Consider the following 25927-nt stretch of genomic DNA (forward strand, 5'->3'; position numbering starts at 1 on the left):
GTGTTTGTGTAGCTCTACCATGTTGCAAACTGAAAGAGATATTTCACTTTCAAACACGTTTGGGTTTACTCACTTTTGTGAGCACCCAGGGCAGTTTAAATGTTGCTTGATTCAATATTTAGATATTAATTGTATCTGGCATGTCCCCTTCCAATAAAAAATAAACAATTCTAACTCCAAACTCCATTTTAAATTATTTGCACGCACACACACACACACACACACACACACACACACACACACACACACACACACACACACACACACACACGAGTCCATTAGATAAGCATCTCTCACTTTTTTATTAAAACCAATACAGTGATTTTTAATAACAATCATAACAACCACAAACAACCACCAACAGAACAACATCACAACCAAAACACAGTTCTCTTTTTTTTTTAAATACAGTAGGACAGTTTGGCAATAAAGGTAAATATGCATTCTCATTTGGCATAATAACAAAAACAATTGGGTTAGTTATCACTGAAGCAACACAATGGTAGTATTGGTAACAGATAGTTGAGCTATACTCACTCCGTACTGAATCAAATGATTTAAGTGGCATTGATTCCAGTTTTTTTTAAGCATGTGCACGTCCTCACCCCCCTTTAGGAAATGACCCAGGCAAGACATGCTCCGAAGAAACACAATTGGCACACCGCTTGACTTGTGTACGTGTGTGTGTGTGTATATATGCGTGTGTGTATACGTGTGTGTGTGTGTACGTGTGTGTGTATGCATGTGTGTGTAATAACATAAATGCATTTAGTTATTGCTGCAGTATATTTGCTACAGTACATCTGCAGCGGATGCCATTAATACAGCACCCATGGGGCTGAGTGTCTTGCTCAGGGACACTTTTGACACTTAGGTAGGTGTGTGTGTGTGTGTGGGGTAACATTCCTAAATGCCCCCTCTACCCACTATGGCCGTGTGTGTGTGTGTGTGTGTGTGTGTGTGTGTGTGGTGTGTGCGCATTGATACAGTATATATCTATATAGTACATATACAGTATATTGTATACTGTACATAGAGATATAGATACTTACACTTGATTTACCGCATGTAAAACAGAGCCTTTCCCTGCATTCATTCATTAACACTTTTAGTTTTACAGTAGGTATCTTCATCACAAACAATAAAGTACGTAACACCTCTCCCACACCTCTTTTCCATTCCATAATATATATTATATCAACAACAACACCCATGACTTGGTGCCTGCAGTTAGAATTACCCAAGGTTAATTCAAATAAGGTTAGGAAGCGAAGACCGCACGGTGGACTCCATGTTGCTCCCTGGAAAGGAAAGAAACATGCGCAATTGAGACCAAGGAAGCTGAACGCGGAAGTGTTGGCTGCATATAGCCCATTGCGCATGTTTCTTTCCTTCCAGGGAGCAACATGGAGTCCACCGTACGGTCTTCGCTTGCTAACCTCATTTAATTAACCTTGGAATTACCCAATGCCTACATGGCTGGCGTGGAGGTCACGTTGACCTTCACTGTACAACTGTACACACTTTTTTTTTTTTTTAGCAAAAGGCCGATGCATTGCACACCTCAGAAGGCTAGTGACAGGTGTGTAGGGGCAATTGTAGCATACATTAAAAAGGGTATCTTTGAAACGCAAAGAAAAGGTCCCACACACACACACAATCCTCAGGACATTAATTTTAGATTGTCTGTCCTTCATCAGGACAGACAATTCCTGTCTGCCCTGATGAAGGTCTAAAAATCGACCGAAACGTCGACCTAATAAAGAGCAAAACATTTTTGGCAAGTGTCTGACAGTGTGCGGAGGTGCATACTTAGTTTAGACTATAGTTAAGACATGGGTTAAGGTTAGGTTTAGGTGCGCTGCCCCGTGGGAGGTTAGGTTTAGGGTGAAGGTTTGAGATAGGTTGTAGTTGTAGGACTAATGACTGGTCTAACCAATGACTAGTCTAAACTAAGTACTGTCTAAACTAAGTACTGTCTAAACTAAGTACTGCACCCCAGTGTGCGGGACATTTTCTTTGTTTTTCAAAGATACCCTTTTCAACTGTCACACTTTAACATGAGCCCATCATGGTCCTACTACCCCCTTATCCTGCAGTGCAGATTCCCTTGAGCGCCGACATGCAGGAGCCACGTTTTCCTCTCCTCAAAATTCAAATCATGAAGGGGGAGAGAAATCAAATGGATCCCATCTCAGCGCCAGGTGGGGGAGGGGCGCTCCAACCGTCCAGCTCACCTTCCAACGCCGCACCTGTCGCCCCGCCTCCCTCCTTATCGAGGAGGTCCAGTGAACGCCGCCTGCCCTGCATTGGCGGCCGCCTGCCGCACAGCCTGATTGGACATCACTCCGCTGGCGAACTCGGCCTGGGCTTTCGTGAAACTGGCGTCCGTCTGCCTGTACAGAGAATGGACCTGCAGGGCATGGTGGTGGGGTGGGGTGGGGTGGGGTGGGGTGGGAGAGAGAGATACCTGATACACATAACCAATAACCAATTCATCATCACACCACACCCATTGTCAGAGGGGGGAAAGACGATACCCTAGAAAGCGATATGGAGGGCATTCCTGGGACCGCAGATTATATGTTGACAGCTCTGTGACCGGGGCTACTATAGGGGTAATTATCAGGAGTGTCGCAGTCTTTCATTTTTTATTTATTTATCATTTTTATCCCACGATTGTGTAACCCATTTTTCACCCCTGTGTCAATTGTCTAATGTGATCCTGGGCTCTAACACACCCTCCGCCAACCTAGTCCCCATATATGGGGGACATGGGGAGAGCAACGGACTTGAACTTATGCTTCCTTCATGCCTGAGTGTTGCTCCTTTACACCTGACAGGGGGGGGGGGGGGGGGGGTTCCCTGGTTGGACGTAGCGCGTGGAAGGAACACGTTATTCCAACCAGTTCCTTTCCCCTCCATCAGGTGCCCCGGCTGGCCAGGGGGAGGCAGTTTAAATCTTTATAATTTTTATCCCACGATTTTGTAACCCATTTTTCACCCCTGTGTCAATTATCTAATGTGATCCTGGGCTCTACACACCCTCTGCCAACCTAGTCCCCATATATGGGGGACATGGGGAGAGCAATGGACTTGAACTCATGCTTCCTTCATGCCCGAGTGTCCAAGTTGCTCCTTTACACCTGACAGGGGGGAGTTTCCCTGGTTGGACGTAGCGCATGGAAGGAACACGTTATTCCAACCAGTTCCTTTCCCCTCCATCAGGTGCCCCGGCTGGCCAGGGGGAGGCAGTTTAGAGACCAGGATTACTGCATGTTTTTTGTGAGGGTACCTACCCTAGGGGACACGGGGAGAACATGCAAACTCCACACAGAAGGGCCCTTTCGCCAACCCCGCCTCGGGTATGGGCACTGATGACGCGGAGGAGGAAACACGCCGCCAGCACCCACAGCGTCCCGAGCGGGAATCGATCCCAGGACCTTCTGTGCCACCGTGCCCCCTTTCATGACAACGAGACCCGGAAAAGAATTCCCCGTTCATTTTCCTCGTAGACTTTTCAAAAGTAATTTATTTAAAGACGTTTACGCCGCGGACAAAGCCAACTCGAGTTGTGACAACATCATGACAACAAACACAACATTTTGGGCCGAACAAATAATTAAACAGAAGAAAAACAAAACAAAAAGTGTTAACCTGCCGTTTTCTTCTTCTTCTTTCTAATTATTTGATCGTCCCAAAACATTGTGTTTTGTTGTCATGATTTGTCACAACTGGAGTTGGCTTTGTACGACGCTTAAATGTCTTTGAATAAATACTTTTTGAAAAGTCTATGAGGAAAATGAACGGGGAATTATTTTCCGGGTCTCTCAAGGGGGCGGGACTGCGACGCTCTATACAGGGCAGATGATATGCTCTATGCATTTTTGTCCCCCCCCCCCCTATAAATTGGTACGACTCGTTCCAGATTGGCCTTAAAATTTATTTTCTGTTTATTAATCCATTGAGACCTGGAACGCATCCATGTCACGTTAGCGTTTAACCACACATTATGTTATAATTTAGCTATTGAAAAATAGCAGATCTACAAGTTCATAGCGCGCCACCGAGTGGCGCGCTATGAACTTGTAGGTCTGCTATTTTTGAAAAATCGTTAAAATGTGCCTCAAATCTTTCCGAAAATTGTCATGATTTAGAAAACCTTTTTTTTTTTAATTTCGACGTCAGGCCTGAATGGGTTAAAGAGGTGGAGGGACCATCCGGGACACTCTTACTGAACAAACACTCTGTGTCTATAGCAATGAGCACTATGGTAAACCTCTTAACAAGCCTCAACGACCTTATAGGCGTATGCAAAGGCTCAAGTTAACTTACGTAACTTAGATAGCGTTTTATGTAGACATAGCACTCCATAGTGTATATACGCATAATTTCATTATATAGATATTCCACTGTTAGGGTCTTAGCTTACGTAATACGTATGATTCTTGATGAGTTTTTTTTTTATGTATTTGATGTATTACCATGTTTTGTTCTTGCTTACTGTAAATCGCTCTGGTTTAACTTTTTTTTCCCCCCAAGTCCGTATATACGGACGTCGATGCTAGGTGGCGTCATATCCCAGGTCCGTATATATACGTACCCCAACGTATACTCCCGTTTATATAATGGTTTAGTCCTACGGAAGCTTTTAACATTGGTCCGGTTCCTATAGCAACGCCCCACCGTTCCAACTATGGGATTGCAAATATATTCACAGTGCAAAGCAGTTGAAAGGAGGATTTCCAAGCCTCCATAAATCGGATTCTAGAATCGCTGTCCTTGATTCACATTTCGGATTTAAGTTGTGCCTTTGTACTGCCGCCATGTAAAAGCTTCTGATGAGAGGTAAAGAGTGTGTGCGTGTTCCAATGATATTGGGTGTGTGTAGCGAGTGTAGGGGGGGGGGGGGGGGGGGCAAACTCAGACTTTTTAAAGTGAACGCGTATGCTGGAACTGGGGTTTATGCTAACAGCTAGCGGTAGAGATAGAGTTAAGAGTGTCTGCTAAAGTGTCTTGTAATTTGTAACAAAAAGCTTTTTGTTTTAACCAAAAACTATCACTTACCCTGCCTTTAATGATGCGCGTGTTCCTGCTCCAAGTTAAAGTATAGATTCAAGTATTTGTGATGATTATTTATCCTTTATGTACCGGTTTGTGTTATCCTGTGTATTAATCAAGCTCTTAGCGCGGCACCGAGTGCCTATGAGCTATGAGCTTGTAGATCAAAAATCTTGATAATGTGGCGAAAATCTTTGAATATATATATTATTTCAGTTCGCTCTGCTTCTAGGGGGGGTCCCTGGAACAACATATTTTCAGATGGGGTCGGCGGCCAATTAAATACAATTTTTGGGGTCCTTGACATGAAATATTGAACACCACTGATGATAGAAACATAGGCATGAATGGGTTAACGTAGTCTACCATGAAAATATATTGACTAAAAACATTATATACAAGACAAGAACTAAGTGCCTGTTGCAGCTGAACAAAAGCAGAATAATTGAATATACTAATCATAAAAACCCCAAAATGATTGCTGTAAGCCAATATTAACTAGGATAATACATTAAAATATATGTGTGTCTACGTTGCTTCCATGGTAATATCCAGCATAATCCAAACCCATCCATTTATAGGCACAGAGATATTATAGATAAAAGGTATTAACTAGTCATATTAAGTAGTCATTTGGCATTATACTGTACAGGCGAGACATTCATCCGGAGTTTACCTTCTTAAGCATGGCGACCCCCATGGCAGTCTGGGCGGTGAAGCACACAGCGTTTAGCAGCATTATCACACCAACGGGGACACTGGTCTTCAGAGCAGCCAGGCTGACTATCCACCCACTGAGGAGAAGAGAAAGTTACGGAGAGATGTAGGAGTTAAAAGGAGAATTCCAGCCTGGGCCATAATGGTCCAGGCACCTTGGCTGGTAATCCAGTCTGGCAGTGTGCCGTGGGTTCGACTCCCGATCCCGACGGCCTTTACTGCATGTCACCCCCCTATCTCTCTCCCCATTTCCTGTCAGCCTACTGTCTGTCCCTCCATAAAAAAAATATAAAATAAAGGCGAAAGCCACAAAAAAAAAAAAACATAAAAAAAAAAAAAAAGGAGAATTCCATGCTAGAAGGCTACGTAGAAATACATTACAGAGATGCAATGACAGTTGAGTTTGGAACAAAGTTTTGGCGGAGCCTGGTGGTGGCTGCTGCTATAGCACACACAGCCACACACCCAGTGTTGTTTTTGGCAGCAAATTTTAGTTTTAGTCATTTTAGTCTCTTCAATAGTTTTCATTGAGTTTCAGTCACATTTTATAGTCACCTGGAATGTTTTAGTGTTAGTCTAGTTTTAGTCGACTAAATCTACAGTTGATTTAGTCGACTAAAATGTATTTTGGTGGGCCTTGATGCAGTCGTAATGACAGATTTTACACCATTTTCAGCAAGTTTTAGTCTAGTTTTTATTTGTTGACGAAATTGTCAGTATATTTAGTCTTAGTTTTAGTCACCATAGCTTAGTTTGCATTTAGTTTCCATTTAGTTTGTCAGTGAAAAACATTTTTCGTCTTAGTTTTAGTCGACGAAATCAACACTGCACACACCATATAGGGACACATACACACCGTCGTGTAATGTATGTATGGCTACCGAAAAAACTTGACAATTGACAAAAAAAAAAAGAGGTTGCAATCTCTCTCTCCCTTACACAAAGGGGTTGAGTGTATTGAGCAGAGACACAGTACGTTTCTGTCTCGGCGTGCACGAATGCACGCACGCACGCAACGGGGTGTGCAATGAGATTACGAATGGCATTTGCTCAGCATGTTTTAGGTTATACTTGCACAGCTGGTGTTCAACAGAGGTTACATAATAAAGTAACGCAGTCACACAAACGTGTTTACATGAGTGCTGCTACATAATATGACCAGCTAAGATGTTTTATTTATTTCTACCCGGGTATTTATAGAAGTTTCAAGGAATCATATTGCATTCCTTGGTATAGCACCACACACCACAGATAAGAGTGTTGTTTGATACATTTTACTTAACCCATTCTGGGCGGGAACCCTTTTTGGTGTTTTAAGCATTATGTTATACTTTAGCAAGCTCACAAGCTTGTAGATCTGCTTTTTTTTGTATCGTGAAAATGTGGCGCAAACCTTTGAATATATATTCTTTCAGAGTGAACATTTTTAACTCAAATCTTTGCTTCTGGGGGGGGAGGGTCCCTGGAACAACATTATTTTCAGATGGGGGTCGGAGGCCAAATACATATATTTTTGGGAGTCCTTGACATGAAATATTGAGAACCACTGATATAGAAACATGAGGTTTTTCAGATTTTATTTTTATTTCGACGTCAGGCCTAAATTGGATAAAACAGTGGGATCACTACATGTATGGATGTCTTATTGCTTTATGGGTCCGTGATTTTAATTAATAGAAATGAGCTGTGGAATCATATTCTGTAAAGTGACAATTTCATGTATACCATGTATGAAAAGAAACACAGAGAAACATCTTTAGTAACCAGACCAATCTTGGTCACGATGAATTCAATTTGTTAAGTCAAACCTGTTTGAAAGAGTATAATGCGACAATTACACTTGTGCTGTTACCTGAAACCCCATCCTGGAATTCCGATGGTCATGATGACGTACGTGACCACTTGGGCAAAGAACACAAAGAAGAAAGCGAAGAAGTTGAAAGAGCTGTCACTCCTGAGAAAAGAGAAATGGAAAGACATTTCTTTCTTTAAATTAATCAAATGAAATACTCTGCAGGCTACCATTCTTACATAGCACTACAACCATGTTTAGACCCAGCTCATCTATTTGGGAGCTAGTAAATGGTAAATTTATATAGCGCCTTTATCCAAGGCGCTCTACATAGATTGTGCATTACATTCACCCATTCACTTCACACGCACATTCGTACACTGATGGCGGCGGAAACCATGCAAGGCACCAACCAGCACATCAGGAGCGAATTCGGGGTTCAGTGTCTTGCTCAAGGACACTTCGACACCAACTCTGGGTGGAGCCCGGGTTCAAACTGGCAACCTTGCGGTTACCATCCGGTCACTCTACCCCTGAGCCACCACCGACCTAGTAATGGTTACGCACCTAAAAGCTTTGTACACAGGCCTGTACCAACAGACGAAAGAACAAGGAGTGAATAGCAGGGCCCACAGGATAGCTAGGCCCAGTCCCACACCTCCAGAGGGGTCCACGCAAAACATAGACAAAGACGAGATCAGGTTGAAGAGCAGAGTACATGCACCAACTGGAGGACAGGAAAGAGGAAGAAAAGAACGAGAAACAAGATAAGCGTAACAATAGTTAAATTACATACATTTTTGTTATGTCACCGACTATCAAGTATTAACCTCAGTATTATTTACCTGAACTGAAGAGAGAAAACATGCAATTATTTCCAATTGATCAACAGACCAAAGTACCCAATCGACAAGTACAGTAACAATTAAAAATGTGAACGCAGCAGTTCTGCCCTTCTGTGAGTTTTCCAAAAATAACCAAGAAGTCATGGTGCTTCAACCACCCTATTTGGGCATGTCATGATCATGAGTGATTTCTTAGACCAGGGGTTCTCAACGTTTTTGGCCGGGGACCCCCGAAAATGCTTTGGCAACGTCTCGGGACCCCCGCCCCGCCCCCTCCCGACCCCCATTATAAATTGACTGATACAATAACCTTAATAATAGAGACAATACACCATAAATAAATACTGAAACCAGATATAATCATTAGGGAAGGTGTATGCATGTACTATGTGTACTATATGTAAACTCTTCATTTCCATCTTCTAGCCATTCAGTTGCAAAAAAAAAAAAAAAAAAAAAAAATATTTTTTTTTTTTTTTTGGAAAATGATTTGGGGACCCCCCAAAATAATTTGGCGACCCCCCGAGGGGTCGCGACCCACGGGTTGAGAACCCCTGTCTTAGACAATCTACAAGCTTAGCTCGCAGCAACCCGTCGAGCTGTAGACTGGTGATTTCCACATGGCTCCATCATACGAAGGTGTATAAAGTGAGGCTTAAGTGGTTAAAAGACCTGGGTTGGTGGAATTATGAAATAACCTGTATAGGAAGCAGGCAGGAGATGGATGCTGGATGAGTAAATGGGCTAGCCTATTTTGCATTGGAAACTCATACACTCAGACACGTGATCGCAAATCACATTGGATGTGTGTCGCATTGTAGTCTGAAAACTCCCTTCCTCAGACTCCACCGTAGCCCGTAGCCTCGACGACCCTGCAGGCGTATGCAAAAGCTAAAATATGTAATTTAGATCAGTGGTTCCCAAAGTGGGGTCCGGGGACCCCCAGGGGTCCTTGAGGGAGTTCCAGGGGGTCCCCAGCTAAATGATAGTTTTGACCCAATTAACCAAATGGACCCATATGGGTCTGTAACTCTGATAGTTAAATGAACATTGATTTTACAATATAAATTGGGGGTCCAAGAGATAGAAATGCCATTAAACGGGGGTCTGTACACTAATGCACGTCAAACTGGGGGTCCTTGAAATTAAACGGGTTGAGAATCACTGCTAGAGCCGTAAAAATATTATCTTATGGGGGTACCTGGCATATCCTTGACATGAAAAAGTTTGGGAACCACTGATTTAGATTGCATGTTATGTAGACAAATGTCAGCTCATTATTGATCTAGATTATATACTCTTTACTTTTTCTTAACTTATACCCTGTTACTTTTGATTGTTTCATATTATAATTTAAAATGTTACCATAGAATGTCGCACAAATATTTCACTGCACATACTTGCAGTATATGGCCGAGTTAAGCGATATTGCACAAGAGGGTGTTCTTTATCGTCATTAATGCACGCCTGTGGTGCTGCAGGAACTCGCCCGCAGTGTGAACTCGCCCTGCCTCGAGTGTAATATTGCAATTATACAACAGTCACCCTTAAAACTAAGATAATGGCTAAACAAATCATAATTTGTTTAGCCGTCTGTCGTAGTGACAGATGTAGCCACTACGACCACAAATGTCCCAAGAAACTCCGCTAGCCTAGCAACCCAGTCCGCTGCGCTTTGGGAGAACAGTAGCCTGGCTAATACGCCAGACTCAAATCACACTGTCGTGTGGTATTTGAGTCTGGAGATGCTGTGTATGGATCTTGTTTCCCGGGGGGCAAACATTTTCTCTTTGACGCAATTGGTCAGAGCTACTGTCAGTCAAAGGTCTCAAGCATTGAACGTCAATGTACCAAAGCCCGCCCATATTGCATGCCGTGTCCCGATTGGCCACACCAGTTCTCTGGTGTAGGAAATGGGCGTACAATTGAGCCTCTCCAGACCGTAATCCGCCGTCAGGCAATTTTTTATTTTGCCAACGGCTGATTCGGTCTGGATTATTAGCCAGGCTAGGAGAACAGAGCAGCTGATTTCTATGTTTTCATTAGTTGTTCCTTTTCCTTTGCGCTGGTTTAAGCCTGTTTCAACCAATCAGATTGCTTCCTCGAAACGACCCGTTGTATAATGACAAATAATGCCTCTTGAATTTGAATTGTCTCATGTTGGGTTGTCTGCAGTGGTGGACTGGCCATAGGACGTACCTGTCATATTACCGTTTTTCTTTTCTTTTTGGAAAGGCAGGCAGGCCAATAGGCAGCAGGCCACCGGGAAAGGTCCGGCCCTGCTGCCATTCTGCCATCATGATAATTTCACTGTTATCAGTGAGTGACAAATAAACCCTCTTCTATCTTGAGTCCTTTTGCCAGCATCATTCTTGTGAGAGCAACACAGGGTTGTGTAGTTGTCTGTTGGTTTGTATCATACTTGACAATTCAATAAGGGTGGTGAGTTTTTAGACTTAAATTTGCTGAAATTAAGTCAAATCCATCTCACCGCTGAAGTGCCCTTGAACAAGGCATTGAACCACTACGATGAAATGTGTTCTATGAGCAGGGCCTGGCTGGAAACAAGTTCTTAAGCTTAGCCCAGATACCCTGGGTAAATATAGTAATCATTTCATTTCATTTCACCCTTTCCCTCTTTAGAATACTATTTTGGGGCTGTTCGGAATTGGTCAAGACTCAAGACACACTTTGCTAGCACGCCAATGAACACATACCGACGAGACACTGCAAGCATTTTCTCAACTGTCAAGACACAGCGATTTGTTTTGCTTGAAATAACTCGCATGTGATGTGCTTGGACCGACCTGGACTATACTCAAGTCTAACTTATCTCAAATGTTAAAGAGAGAAAAAGTGGGACTAACCTGGACTTAATGCAAGCCTAGTCGCAAGCGACTCAATGAGTAGTACAAGTAAGGCGCGTGAACGCGGGAAGCGAACGCAGCTCGTAAATTGCAATTAGAATAAATTACGTACTTTTTTTTCTTTCTACTGTGTGTGTGTGTGTGTGTGTGCGCGTGAGATCCAGTATAACGCCAGGGCTCCACCGGACGCGTTGCGTCTCCGTCGCGTCGCGTCAAAAAACGCACCGGTTCAATTTTAATGCACGCGTCGCGTCTCCGTCAACGCGGGCAGTGGAGCCACCCTTCATTGATTAAAAAGGGATCATTCCCTGACGGTGACGGAGACGCGACGCTGACGCGCCCGGTGGAGCCCGGCCGTTAGTCATTTTACACTTGGTTGCATTCTGAAAATAGCCCATCTACAAGCAACGCGTTGTGAGCTTGTAGATCGGCTATTTTCAGCAAGTGTAAAATCAGCCATTACGACAACATCAAGGCCCCCCAAAATACATTTTAGTTGACTAAATCAACTGTAGATTTAGTCGACTAAAATCTTATGACATTTAGTCGACTAAAACTAGACTAACACTAAAACATTCCAGGTGACTAAAATGCGACTAAGACTAAATTAAAACTATTCAAGAGACTATGACTAAAACAGAAATTTGCTGCCAAAAAAACAACACTGGTTCCAACTTGCACGGAAGTTTTAAGAAACTTGATGTATGAATTTATGTGCAGAGCAACAGAGTCAGAAAATGACATCATTACTGCTGTGACTAACTCTTGTATACAGTTCGTATAGATTCTCTTCCAAATTGTGGAAGCACTGGCCGACTTGTCTGCATGTTAGACATTAATGTAAGTCGTACTGTACTGTACTTTGTGTAATTTGTACCGTTTTATCTGTATTGTACTCTTTTGTGCAGTGTTGTTTTTGGCTAATTTTAGTCATTAGTCTCTTCAATAGTTTATTTAGTTTCAGTCACATTTTCACCTGGAATGTTTTATTGTTAGTCTCGTTTTAGTCGACTAAATATCATAAGATTTTAGTCGACTAAATCTACAGGTGATTTAGTCGACGAAAATGTATTTTGCCGGGCCTTGATGCCGTCATAATGACTAATTTTACGCTTGCTGAAAATAGCCGATCTACAAGATCTACAGATGAGCTTGTAGATCTGCTATTTTCAGCATGCAACCAAGTTTAAAATGACTTATACTGGATTTCTTGTCCACTAGTCCCTTCCTAACATTTTAGTCTAGTATTTGTCGACAAAATTGTCACTATATATTGAGTCTTAGTTTTAGCCATCGTAGCTTAGCTTATTTAGTTTCCATTTAGTTTTCGTCAGTGAAAAAAGGTAGTCAACGAACATTTTTCGTCTTAGTTTTAGTCGACGAAATAAACACTGCTTCTGTGATATGGATCTCCCTGGGTCTGAAATAAAAGCATCGATTGATATACTGTGGAACTCACACATCCAGAAGTAGTACATGATGGTGACGGTGCGCTGGAAGTTCTGGCTGATGTCCATGGTTATGTCCTGGTAAAAGCATGGTCCCACCGGGCAAAACGAGGGCAGCGGGGGCCAATTATTCTGACGAGCTAAAAGAAAAGAGGGGGATTTTACACAGAAGAATTCTGATGAGTGCATTTACACAACGCTCAAATTGAAAGTTTAATATGTTGAGAAAAACAATATGGATTATATTAACAGTGCTGCAGATTAACCCATTTTGGGCAGAAACCCTTTTGGTGTTTAACATGAAGTTATAATTTAGCTATTGAAAAATAGCAGAGCTACAAGCTCATAGCGCGCCACCGAGTGGCGCGCTACGAGCTTGTAGGTCTGCTATTTGTGAAAAATCGTGAAAATATTTATTTCAGAAAACTGGAGGATTTAGAAGATTTTATTTTTATTTTGGAGGTCAGGCCTAAATGGGTTAACAGATTTATGTAGCATCAAGCTAATCGTCCAGCATTTACAGCAGGCAGGGTGATTGTGTAGTATACTTTATTCCATGTACAGTATACTTCATGTACAGTACACGCGTCTATCTAGTTTGCGTCCGAACATAGACATGGTAACGCCCCGCCTGCCTCTGATTGGCCTACCGACACTGCTCGTCTTGACCGTCCTCCAAGATGCGAGGTTTAGTTATTCCGTGGTGGGAAATAATACAAGAGAATGACAGCTTGGCACGCGCGACAGAATGCTTAAAAAGGATAAAGATGAAGGGAAAATAGAGCTTTTTCAAGTTTACACATACAAATACATTACACAATAATCAACACAAACACTTTATTTAGAATTAGAACACACCCGTCCCAAATCAAATAATATTATGGCGTACATGTTCAATTATTCAATCAAAGCAAACGGCATTAAACAATATCAGTTTTCCTCTTCTAAAAAAATAAAAACGTAGTCATCTTCCCACCACCACGGGAGTAACCTCGCATCAGACTATCCAGCATAGCGGAGGACAGTCAAGACGGGCAGTGTCGGTAGAGTACAGTAAGGGCTCGATCACACCAAAGTTTAATTCTACCTATGAGGTTGGATTCTGCCATTAATGCTTTTCAATGGGAATGGCGTGGTTTGATGGTCTTGTGCATCTTTCTGTGTGTCACACACACACACACACACACACACACACACACACACACACACACACACACACACACACACACACACACACACACACACACACACACACACACACACACACACACACACACACACACACACACACACACACACACACACACACACACACACACACACACACACACACACACACACACACCTTGAGTTTATGCATTCTACAGGCCTACACCACGTCTATTTGGAGCAAATAAATGCTCGGGATGCTGCTCCCCTTGTCGAACTGGTTCTGCATCACTCTAAAATATAATCTGAACCGTCCACCGTCAAAGCAAGTCCCCCCCCAGTAATCCCCTTCTTGTTTTCCATTTCCTGACAGTCTTACGAATCCTTTTCTTTTCTCTTTTATTTGTTGCTGTTGCATCTCACTACACCTGAGATATACTGTAGTTTGATTTTCTTTTTAAAGAAGCAAACAGCCATGTCGGAAAAGGCTCTGCATGATTATCAACCAGAGAACATTACATTTCTTCACAGAAATTGAACATCCTGACAGCAAATCAACCAAACTATTGTACAACAGACCACATGTTCACTCTCAACACGCTAATCGAGGAAGAAAAAAAAAGTAAAATATTCTCCTGTTTTGTAGACAAAAAGCATTTACCGGTAACTCAATTTGGCACGAGGGTCTAATGTACAAACTGCTAGAAAGCGGAATTGGGGGGAAAAAACCTACGACATCATCAAATCCATGTACACAACACAATGAACACATACGCTGTTAGGATTGGGAAAAACACACAGACTTCTTTCACCAAAGCAGAGGAGCTAGACAACAGATGACCTGGTGTTACTGTCCCCTACCAAAGAAGGATTACAACAGCACCTTGACCTCCTGCACACATTTACCCTAACCAAGTAGACCGCTAGACCTACCACATGGTAAATGGTGCATTTATATAGCGCCTTTATCCAAGGCGCTTTACAACATTCACCCATTCATACACCGATGGCGGCAGAAACCATGCAAGGCTGAGGCACCAACCAGCACATCAGGAGCAATTAGGGGTTCAGTGTCTTGCTCAAGGACACTTCGACACTAACTCTGGGGGAGCACACAGGGTTCGAACTGGCGACCTTGCGGTTACCATCCGGCCACTCTACCGCTGAGCGTCTCACATGTAAACAGAGCTGCTACCTTTAAACACATCTTAAATCTGAGTTTTTTGTATACTATTTAAATAGTCTTGAGAAAAAAAGCCATTTTAGAAATGGCTATAGCCGCTTGCCCAAATGTGCTGACCTCATCACATTTGTCAAGACGGCTATGGGCATTTTCAGGCCAAGGAGTGTTTTTTCTTTGCAAAAATAATGCTCAGAATGGATTCAGAATCATGAAAACCACTTAGTTTGACATGTCACATGCAATTAAAGCATGATGAAATTTTGATGTTTTTGCCTTATAGGCCTACAGGATGTTAATGGTATGGTTATTTGAATCATAAAGGTTTATATACTAATCACCATTTCTGGGATCATGAACATTCCAGTAGACTGAAGACAGAAGTGACTGCAAAAACGATGCTGCTATTTGTTTCAAAAAAGCTTTATACCCTGTATGACATGTATATAACGATGCAATGTGACAGCTCCGTTAACAACATGCTGTATCCCCTCCAACTGTATACACTTTCTCCATTTTCAACCGTTTTTATTGTATTGTGACACTTGCTTTGGCAATGTAAACGTATGTTTTCTCATGCCAATAAAGCTCCTTTGAATTCAAAATGAATTGATAAAGATAGCAGTACAGCCACCTAATAAAGTTGGATAAAGTCGCAACGTACAGTAACCAGGCTACAGACAAAGCGTTTGCTAGTCTGCGCGCTACAGGGAACGATGGTTGCCTGGTAGACAAAGCGTTTGCTAGTCTGCGCGCTACAGGGAGCGATTGTTGCCTGGTAGACAAAGCGTTTGCTAGTCTGCACGCTACAGGGAGCGATGGTTGCCTGGTAGACAAAGCGTTTTGCTAGTCTGCGGGCTACAGGGAGCGATGGTTGCCTGGTAGACAAAGCGTTTTGCTAGTCTGCGGGCTACAGGGAGCGATGGTTGCCTGGTAGACAAAGCGTTTTGCTAGTCTGCGGGCTACAGGGAGTGATGGTTGCCTGGTAGACAAAGTGTTTGCTAGTCTGCGGGCTACAGGGAGCGATGGTTGCCTGGTAGACAAAGCGTTTTGCTAGTCTGCGGGCTACAGGGAGCGATGGTTGCCTGGTAGACAAAGTGTTTGCTAGTCTGCGGGCTACAGGGAGCAATGGTTGCCTGGTAGACAAAGTGTTTGCTAGTCTGCGGGCTACACAGGGAGGGATGGTTGCCTGGTAACTTCCAAGACAGAAGGCGATGCAGGATACGGGGAGCAGGGTCCTGAAAATGAGTGACAGTTGCATCACTGGCCATCACCACCAGCCTGTTCAAGCCACTGCCACGCCCACGGCAGAGCCCAGAGCAGCACCACCAGACCCTTGAACAGTTTCTACTTTCTACTTGCTTACTACTTATTTATTTTATATGCATACACATATTGTATCATGTAGATTTGTCACTTTGTACTATGAACTTTGATTTTTTTCTCTTTTAACTGCAATGATGAGCCTGCACAACCAAGAATGTCGTTGTTACTTGAGGTGAAGTACAATAAACAAATAAAATCATGCAAAAGGACATACAATGAGTGCTGGCATTTTCTTCACCTCAACTTATATCTTCGAGCCTTGCACCTAGAAGGATTTTGTTTTAACCTGGAGTGCTGCGGGTTGTCTGCTATGGCGGTACTTTTTTTTTAATACCCATGTTACTTGTAATGTGATGTGACAAAGATTGATTCTGATTGGGACAGAAGGCGCTGGAAGCTACTCCGTTTTTTGAGTGGTGCAAACCACTCCAACAACTGGCTTTGTACCCGTGTACCCGTGTTTGTTCGTACCAAAAAAACGAGAATGGTTGCTATGGTTAGCAACCAAAAAAACGAGCATGGTTGCTATGGTTAGTATGTGACGTCACTGACATCACAGATATCACGTCAGAGTGAATCAATCTCTATATAATCACTTTTATAGTTATTCACAGTAACTATAACAATAAATGTGTAGTTGCACCACTCAGTTCACACGGGTGTGATTTTTTTATGTGCTGGGTGGCCGCGCACAACCTGATGGAGCTTAGCAGCTGGCAACCATAGCTTGGTGTGACCGCGCCCTAAATAATGCCCTCTTTACTGGACTTCTGAAAATGACTGCTGGAAGAATCCAGCTCATTAAAAATGCTGCAGTCAGAATATTCACTGGGATGAGAAAAAGATGAAAACAGTGGCTCCTTATACAGGGGTTGACACTAAGGTCTCAGAGGCACTTGCCCGTCGGGCAATTACAGATCATGTTCTACTGGCCCAAATGTCATGCCCACTTGCCCGAAAAAATAAGTCATAAGTACATTTTTAAATACTTTCTGGGCCTGTTATACAATACAGAATTGCAAAAGTACTAATAATAAATAATATGCAAGGCTCTAGTCCTGAATACAGCTCTGACCTGTTCACTACCTATAAACCAAATCAGAACTCTCAGATCAGACACTGGTCTCCTAAACCTTCTTATTCTACTGTATATTATTTAAAGTAGTCATTATTTCTGTTTGTGCAAGTGTGTGTTTGTGTATGTGTGTGTTTGTGCATGTGTGTGTTAGAGAGTTGAGACTGAGTGACATGGGTGGGGTCGGTGTCAAAGGCACGCTGTATCATGTGAATGTGTGTAATCATGGGTTATTTTTTTAATGCTTTATTTTATGCATGCAAGGGGGAGGTTGTTGCTGTACTATACTGTATATACAGTACACTCACACAGAGACATGGGACAGTTAACAGAAAATAAAGTGTCTTACAGTACGTTTTAACAGCGGGCGAGCATCGGCCGACACATCACCCGCTATCGCCCGAAAAGATGAATTATTTGTATCTTTTCGGGTGACGTTGCTCCGCCCACTTTCCGACCATCGCCTGTTCGCCTGCTATCGCAGGTAGTCGCCAGTAGGGGTCCCGTAGACAAATAATGCACTTCCGGAAAATTCGTCTGGCCGTCGCCCGCTGTTAAAAACGTACTGTTAGTGAGTAGTAAGGTGTTGAGCCACACAAGCCAAAAGAACAGCTTCAATGCTCCCCCTGCATCTGTCATAGGAACTCTACTAGAGAGGGAATATAATAACATATATAACATAAAATATATCATAACAAGATATTATCCCATTTGGTATCTTTGATTATGCTGGTGGAGAGCACCAAAAATCAAGCTCGGCCGAGATCCGGTGTGGTGACTGCGATGGCCATAAATAAATCATTTTCAGACTAATCAAACAATACAGTGGCATCTTGTGCCCCCGTGGATGGGAGCGTTGTCGTAGAAGAGACCACTCCCATCAGGATAGAAGTGGTCCATTATATTATCACTCAAAATAAATACATGCAGTGATCCTTCCCTCTACGGGGGCAAGTGGCCCCAAACCATGCCATGGTCACTGAATGTGCACGTTCGACCACAATTCACAGCCCTAGTTACCGATGTCTTTCCAGACCTATGTGTAAATGTAGGTGTCACTTTAGTCACTGTTCCTAATCCAACAGTAGCCAATTGAACAGTCTTAGTACATCTATGACCCAATAATGTTCATATTATTACATATTCACTTTGATATTTTCCTCTTGCCATCGCAAGCCATATCCAAGGGCAAATGGGACGGTGTTAATTGCTTCTTTGTATCAAGCAGTCTGAGCTGTATAAAAACAGATGCATTTGTTTGTCCAGTTGTTATTTCAGTTACAATAATTGCACTGTATGTAGTCATAGCACATCATAGTACATATGTATAGCATAGTATAGTATATATGTATAGTTTATATGTATAGTGTCATTATATAGATATGTTCTAGTTACGTTCTTAGCTTACGCATGTTTCATGATAAATGCATTTTATATATGTGATGTATTCCCATGCTTTTGTTCTTGCCTAATGTAAATCGCTCTGGATTAAGAGCGTCTGCTAAATGCCTAAATTGTAAAGTTTTCCCTTTAATTTGTCTCCCATCTGTGTGTGTGTCTACCTATCTAATATCTATCTATCTACCCATCTATCCATCAAAATTATATGCATGTTGAATGTGCTTTGTATGAAATGTGCTATACATTTGCAATGGACTTCATATGACAAGGCTTCCTTACACGTTCATCAATCATTGTACTTTTGTTGTACAGTAGTAGCGTGCTTTTAAAAAGTTGGAAAGGACTTGCTGAGTGTCTAGCAGGACCGTTTCATGCCTGCTGATGGACGGATAGCATCCTGCTAGAATCACCAGACTAGTATTAGCCTAAACAAACACCTGACTTTAGTACACCGTCTTTACATTCTAACTCCAAAAGCATTATGAACAGCCCTGCACATGACTGGTATGCCAGTGCGCATGCGTCGTCAAAATGTTTGCTGCGCGGTAGATCAAAAGTATGCGAGGCACATTTGCGTACCAACAGCTGAGACAGTTATGTAGAGAATCCTGACAGGCACTCAAATGAGATGTTAACGTCCTGTATAGAGGACGTTTAGACTTAGAAAGAAACTAAGTGTTGACTAATCATTAGAAGTAGCTCTTATTTTGATGGGGAAGTCAGAGCACAGGAAGTCTGTTTCAGTTGTAAACAAGCTACGATGACAGTTTTAAAAACTGTTATGGATGGTGAGCTGTTAGCGACCATATTTACAATATGTCACTTAAACAATGTAGGTTACACACGTTGTAATTAAACATGGAACCTGCAGGCTTTAGGTGAGTAATTCATTGTATGTGTGTTGGACGTTAGTGGTTGTGCTAATGATAAACGGATACCTGCTGCTAAAGGGATCCTCCTGCTGCTTAACGACTACAAATACACTGTCTGTGACTCTGTGTACTAGTGTAGCTTGCACCTGCCCGTGTGAACGTCCAGGTGCTCCTTTGAGTACTAGCCCAAAATAATAATGTGCACCCCTGATTATGAACATAGATTTCCAGAGCCTTCGGAGTTCAGACCTCCCCACCACCCAGTGGGTTCCTACCGGCTCCAGGTCCCAGGCTGTGGGACTCCAGCTCCCTCTCTCTCCTCTCCAGCTCGCGTGCCTTCTTCTCAAGCTCCTCCTGCTTTTTCAGAAGCTCCGCCGTGGTAGCGCTCACCGCAGTCTGCTACAGGAAGGAACACACAGTCAGGGACAGACCTGGCCTCGGACGTCAAAATCTTTGAATATGCATTTGGTGGGCAACTTCGGGCTGGTATCGAAACCTAAATTCACATCATTCTATTGTGAGGAGGACATGGGAAAGTCAAGACTCTCCGCCAGACAATTTTTCTTTTTAATAATAAAATGTGAGCACCTGCTCTGCCTCCTTCTACCAAAAGTTTTTGTCTTTACAGTTAGTACACTCCATTCTTCTACTGGTACATTATTTTTCAAAGAGGAACACAAAAAAAAATAAAGTATGAATCCTGACTGATCTGACCTAAATCTATCCTTCGATATGAGCATGTAAGCATGATTGCTCCTAATGTACAGTATGCACCAGTTCACTGTATTTAGATTGCATTGTACTACACGACATGCTTAACCCATTTTGGGCGGGAACCCCTTTTGGTGTTAGCATTATGTTATGCTTTAGCCATTGAAAAATAGCAGATCTACAAGCTCATAGCGCACCACCGAGTGGCACGCTACGAGCTTGTAGGTCTGCTATTTTTGAAAAATCGAAGAACGACTGACATAGAAACATAGCTTTTTCAGAAAACTGTCAGGATGTAGAAGACATTTTTAGAATCTGATTTCAGGCCTAAATGGGTGAATCACCAAGAGGTCTTCATCACAGTTAAGTGTGCTATGTAGAGCACAGCATTTGATCATACTGTAAAAGCAAGAGGAACCAAAATGGAACCAAAACTCTGAGTTAGATTGACGCTGAGGATTTCACAGAGCAGAGCACGTGCAGAGGTCGTGCAGGGTTGATTTTGTCGACTAAAACTAAGACGAAAAATGTTCGTTGACTACCATTTTTCACTGACGAAAACTACATGGAAACCAAATGAAAACTAAGCGATGATGGCTGAAACTAATACTAAATATGCTGATAATTTCGTAGACAAATAAAAACTAGACGAAAATGTTAGGAAGGGACTAGTGGACGAGAGACAAGAGATCCAGAATAAGTCATTTTACACTTGGTTGTATGCTGAAAATAGCAGATCTACAAGCTCACAATGCGTCGCAGCGCAACACATTGCAAGTGTAAAAACAGTCATTACGATGGCATCAAGGCCCGCCAAAATGCATTTTAGTCAACTAGACTAACACTAAGACATTCCAGGTGACTAAAACGTGACTAAAACTAAATTGGAAGCTATTCAAGAGACTATGACTAAAACTAAAATCAAAAATGTGCTGCCAAAAACAACACTGCTGTCACGTGGTGCAGCAGAGGGTCTGACTCTGAGGGTCTCGCTACGGAGACTCTACTACACACCTGAGCTCCCTGGCTGGTGTACGAGCCATAGTTGCGCGGCTCTGTGGGAGTGGTGGCCTTGCTGGGGGGCGTCTGTGCAGGAACAGGCCCAGCAGAGGGCGATGTGGCTTCGTACGGCGGCGGAGGCTGAAGAAGAAAATGTTCAAAACAACAACAGTGGTGAGTCACACAGGAAGTCATGCATTACAACCTTAGAGTATATATTAATAGAGACGGCACGGCACCGGATTCCTCCTCCCATCCACTTGCATTAAAGGACCACTTCACCACTTTAACATCTCTTCATATAATTGGTCCTCAATGACAATAATGTTAATGATAAAACACCTCAATTTTTTCCTACTCATAGGAGGGCTTTGGGCAGTTCGGACACCCGTCCACCAGTGATATCATCATTAGGCAGATTTTTTTTAAACAAGATTTGTTTTAAAATATCTTTAGATTTATATTATCGTGAGAACGATGGCTTCAACTTTTGCATTGCAACTTTTCAGGAAAAGAAAGCCTGCCGTTTCTATTAGCTTGGATTCACCATCGATGATGTCACTGGTGGACGGGTTTCTGAACTGCCCACAGCCTTCGTATGAGACACAGACTGAGTAGGAAAAGATTGTGGTATTAGTGAACATTAGTTAGGACCAATTATAGGAAGAGAAGTTGAAAAGTGGTGAAGTGGTCCTTTAAGTTGCTCAAAAGCGCATGAGGCGATTTCACTCCTCCTTCCGGGTAGGAACAGAGTGCATTCTGGGATGGATTGGGCCCAAACACATGAACGCGCTGCCGTTGACTATAATTGCACGCAAACAGCGTTCACGGGTCATCATGAACGTGCGCAATGATAGTCAACGGACCAGTGCGTTCATGTGTTTGGGCCAGCGCTGCAATACCAAATTCGGCCACTATGTCCATTTCGCATCAGGGTTTCCTCCGGGTGCCGTCTCTATTCATATATACTCTAAGATTACAACCATTGGTGTCATGCTCGTAGAACACAGTGCCACGCCGTGGTACCACTACGTTTTTGACGTGCACGTGCAGGGACGGAATGGTGCACCATACACACATAGACGCACTGTACCCCAATTGTTTTTGTTGCAAAAATCCTTAATTGCTAGCCTACTTGCATAACAGGTTTCTAGCTGGCAGTGAGTGTCCTCCTGTCCCCCCGGCCGACAGCTCCTCCCAGATTTACACCGTCCGTGTCAAGTACGAGTACCCAAAATCAAATCATTAGCATTTGTTTACCATGAACGTCCGGAAGCATGAGGTCAGTCCGCTGCCCCCCCAGGTTGGCAGAGGAAGTGTAGCGCCCAGGATTACATTAGATAATTGACACCGGGTGGAAAAAAATGGGTTGCAAAATCGTGGGATAAAAATTTAAATAACAAAAAAAACATGAACGGCCTCATACAACTGCATAAAGGCAACACAGTTGAGTACGTTTACTCCATTACTCATTCTGGTGTTCTAAAGAATGCCTCGTCCTCGACCGAGTAAAGAAAAGATTCCTTCCAAAGCAAACGTTTTAGTTCTGCTACCGATGCAGCCGCGCCTCCTCCTACACCACCTCCTGCAGCAGACACAGTGACAGTGGACGACCAACTAGGCGAGCTGCCTGAAGTAAGTAAACAGTAACATGCTGTGCAAAGTCAGTGTGCACACAGTGGCGTGCACAGATAGACACTAGGGGGTGCTAGAGCACCACCTGCCCTTGCCCTCTGGACAGCAATGTGCCCTTTTGTACAGTATGTGGACCATGGTGACATTGATCAATTCTTGATTTTAAAAAAAAAAGGCTTCTAATATATTATTTATGCCCCAAAAGCTATCAATCTCACACTATTAACACAATCAGTGCCGGGATTCCTTCAAAATAGAAGCTCTGGGGTGCCGGAAAGACATGGCCGCTTTTACTCTGAACCCCCCCCCCCTCATCAAGGCCCCCCAAAATGTATTTTGGGGGGCCTAGATGCCGTCGTAATGACTGCAATAATAGAGTGCCGAAGTCCTGACGTCACTCACTCATCCCCTGGTTCTGCCTGGTTCACGGAAGTAATTTCCCTATGGAGAATAACATGGGCTCATCATCTAACCCTTGTTTCATATAAGCGTTATGGTCCAGAAATTAACAAGCTGTCTCTGCGTTATTGTCAGGGAGGTGTCTCTGTATCGTTTGCGACCGTCAGTCACTCATGTTTATAGCGAAAATGTAACTAATTCAGCAGCAGTAACAATAGCATTTTCTCTCAGTCAGTTGATTCTTCATATCCATATGAGTGTAACGGCCTGGATGACATGTTTATTTTTCAAACACAGTTATTATATGAGGCGGTCTAAAATCCCCCCTATGGGTACAATTAAAAGAACTCTTCGTCTCTGGTGAGTTGTCACTGTCGGCTGTTCTGTGTGCATGCACATGTAGGCGCGCGTGCATGTGACGTCATTAAAACGCAGTGGTAAAAAAAGAAAACACACCATTACACCACTGATTACAACCTATCAACTGCTTTATGAGAGTTTGACCCGATGAAGAGCCATGGTTTGAAATGTTGTAATTAAATTACAAGATGAGGATGTAGGTTCATTCTCCCCTCCCCCCCAACCCATCAACTGCCCAATGCCCATCCCCTCTGGGAACAGTGCGGTTCACCACTTAGAAAATATTTTAAACTAAAGCATTTATTCTGTGCACAGAATAATGGCTATATTAAACACAAAGTCAACGTTCGTTGGGCCTAATCTCTAATGCGCTGCTCTCAATAGATGATCTAATCAATGCAGTCCATTGAAAAGCAAAAAACTGCGCCCGGGACATGAACAAACAGTCACAGACAGCGAGTGCAGTGGTGTAGGCTATAAAGGCTACTGTCTGTCTGGCAACTATAAAGCAGCACAAAGCCAAGATCTCAGCGATGATAATAATAACAACAAATCTTTAATTCTCACCCCCGTTTTATTGTCAAACGGGTTGTAAAGGTCCAGTGTGGCATATCCCGTGTTACTGCTGTGCTGCGTCACAGAAGGGTCCTGGCAGAGAGATATAGAACCACACAAAAATAAAGGGTTATATAATAATAACACTAAACGTTAAGACAGACATTAACAAATCAAGGACTTAATTATGTTATGCCTAGTTCAGAAAAATGCTGGACTTGGCTGACAAGTGAACGGGTTAGATTCGTCTTGAGTATAATAAAGGACAAGTACAGTACAAGAGTTGAAGTGTGGGTAGTAGATTAGACGAGTGGCCTCCACATGTCACATGAGTAACGGCGTGCCTGCAATCCAGTCAATCAATCGGAATCCAGTAATGGGGGAAAATGCCACACATACCAACGTCAAAGCCGCGCGCTCTCTCTCTCTCTCTCTCTTATCATCAAACAAACACAGACGTTAATATAACAACATTATCTAATCTACTGCAACACCAACGATGTTAAATACACCATATTTGTATTGATTGATCACCTGGAATGGATTGTGGTCGTCGCCGACAGGCTCCGGGAAACTTGTGTATTTTGACATCTCGGTGATGATAATAAGGGAGGGACAGTCCTCTGTTGTTGTTTGAAGAAGAAGACAGAAAATAAACACGGTAATGTTAATGTCAGCCAGGGGCTGAGGAGGTATAAATGCCAGCAGCCAGACCTAATAATCCCTTATTTAATTTATCCCGTCGTTGTTGACTTTCCCAAAAGCATAAACCGTTGACTAGAACGTTAGACCCCGTGGCTTCCTCTCTACTGTTAAGCATTGATTTCCCCCATCCCATCCATCCCACCCCATGCAAAATGCTGGCTCATAATAAAAAACGCATCAACACTAGCAAGTAGCAACAACAACCACCGAGCATCCACCACCAACAAAGACATTTCTTTTTAAAACAGGTCGTATTAATTGTACTCAAGATAGATATATAACTCCACACTGGCCTCGTTAATTTGTTCTATTTCCCAGTCAATCATGCATCGTCAGATCTTTTTGTTATGTTATGTACACACACTCAGTCAGTCTTGTTATGTACACAGTACCAACCAAAAGGGAGTAGCTCGGAGCTCCGCTAGTCCACAAAGTAGGAGAATCCAACCAGGAAGTAAAGTACGCCGTAAAGTCTAGGATCCCATAGCCCGGGGAGGTCGGTCGCGCTGTGATTGGTTAGTTGTCATTAGTCTGAGACCGAGTAATCTAGTAAGAGAGTGGCGACAGTAGCGTTGACTCCCATTGGAACAATGGAATGCGGAAGTGCTCATTCTATCTCAATGGGATAGTTCCAGGAGCAATGTTTGGAACTATAGTATAGCCCATAGGAAGCCGCTTTGCGGCGAGTCTCTACTCTCCTACTCTACACTCTGGACTGAGATGAGTAACTGGCAAAGAGATTCTATATTAAGAGGCGACACTCCCATTAAGTCTCATAGGGGGGGCGTCAGCATAGATCGGGGGCGCACTGGTCAGCGCCCCCGACCAGT

The 25927-nt window shown here is 43.0% G+C and overlaps 1 protein-coding gene across 3 annotated transcripts; it reads right to left on the minus strand.

The window, feature by feature from the left end:
- Positions 1-283: 283 nt before the first annotated feature.
- scamp3 (secretory carrier membrane protein 3) lies at positions 284-25708 on the minus strand. 3 transcript variants are annotated; one of them, XM_079521890.1, is made up of 10 exons: positions 25494-25708; positions 24927-25015; positions 24405-24485; positions 21459-21584; positions 20009-20129; positions 12742-12870; positions 8138-8297; positions 7631-7732; positions 5738-5855; positions 284-2413 (listed from the first exon to the last, which is right to left on the minus strand). In XM_079521890.1, exons 2-10 carry the CDS (start codon positions 24981-24983, stop codon positions 2273-2275), a joined length of 1035 nt encoding a protein of 344 aa, XP_079378016.1. In that variant the 5' UTR covers positions 24984-25015; positions 25494-25708; the 3' UTR covers positions 284-2272. The 3 variants fall into 3 exon arrangements, with proteins under 3 accessions (XP_079378016.1, XP_079378014.1, XP_079378015.1); XM_079521888.1 differs by having other exon boundaries at positions 20009-20132; positions 25494-25704; XM_079521889.1 differs by having other exon boundaries at positions 20009-20132; positions 25391-25514.
- Positions 25709-25927: the final 219 nt, after the last annotated feature.

This window comes from Electrona antarctica, assembly GCF_951216825.1.
Source record: "Electrona antarctica genome assembly, chromosome: 15".
Lineage (NCBI taxonomy): Eukaryota > Metazoa > Chordata > Actinopteri > Myctophiformes > Myctophidae > Electrona > Electrona antarctica.

Coding starts and splice junctions, on each gene's coding strand:
- scamp3 (XM_079521888.1), bottom strand. CDS start 24,983: ATGTCAAAATACACAAGTTTCCCGGAGCCTGTCGGCGACGACCACAAT. Junction 20,133..21,458: donor ACACCAGCCAGGGAGCTCAG/GTGTGTAGTAGA, acceptor TCCTTCCTGTAG/CAGACTGCGGTGAGCGCTAC. Junction 8,298..12,741: donor CATGTACTACTTCTGGATGT/GTGAGTTCCACA, acceptor CCTGTCCTCCAG/TTGGTGCATGTACTCTGCTC.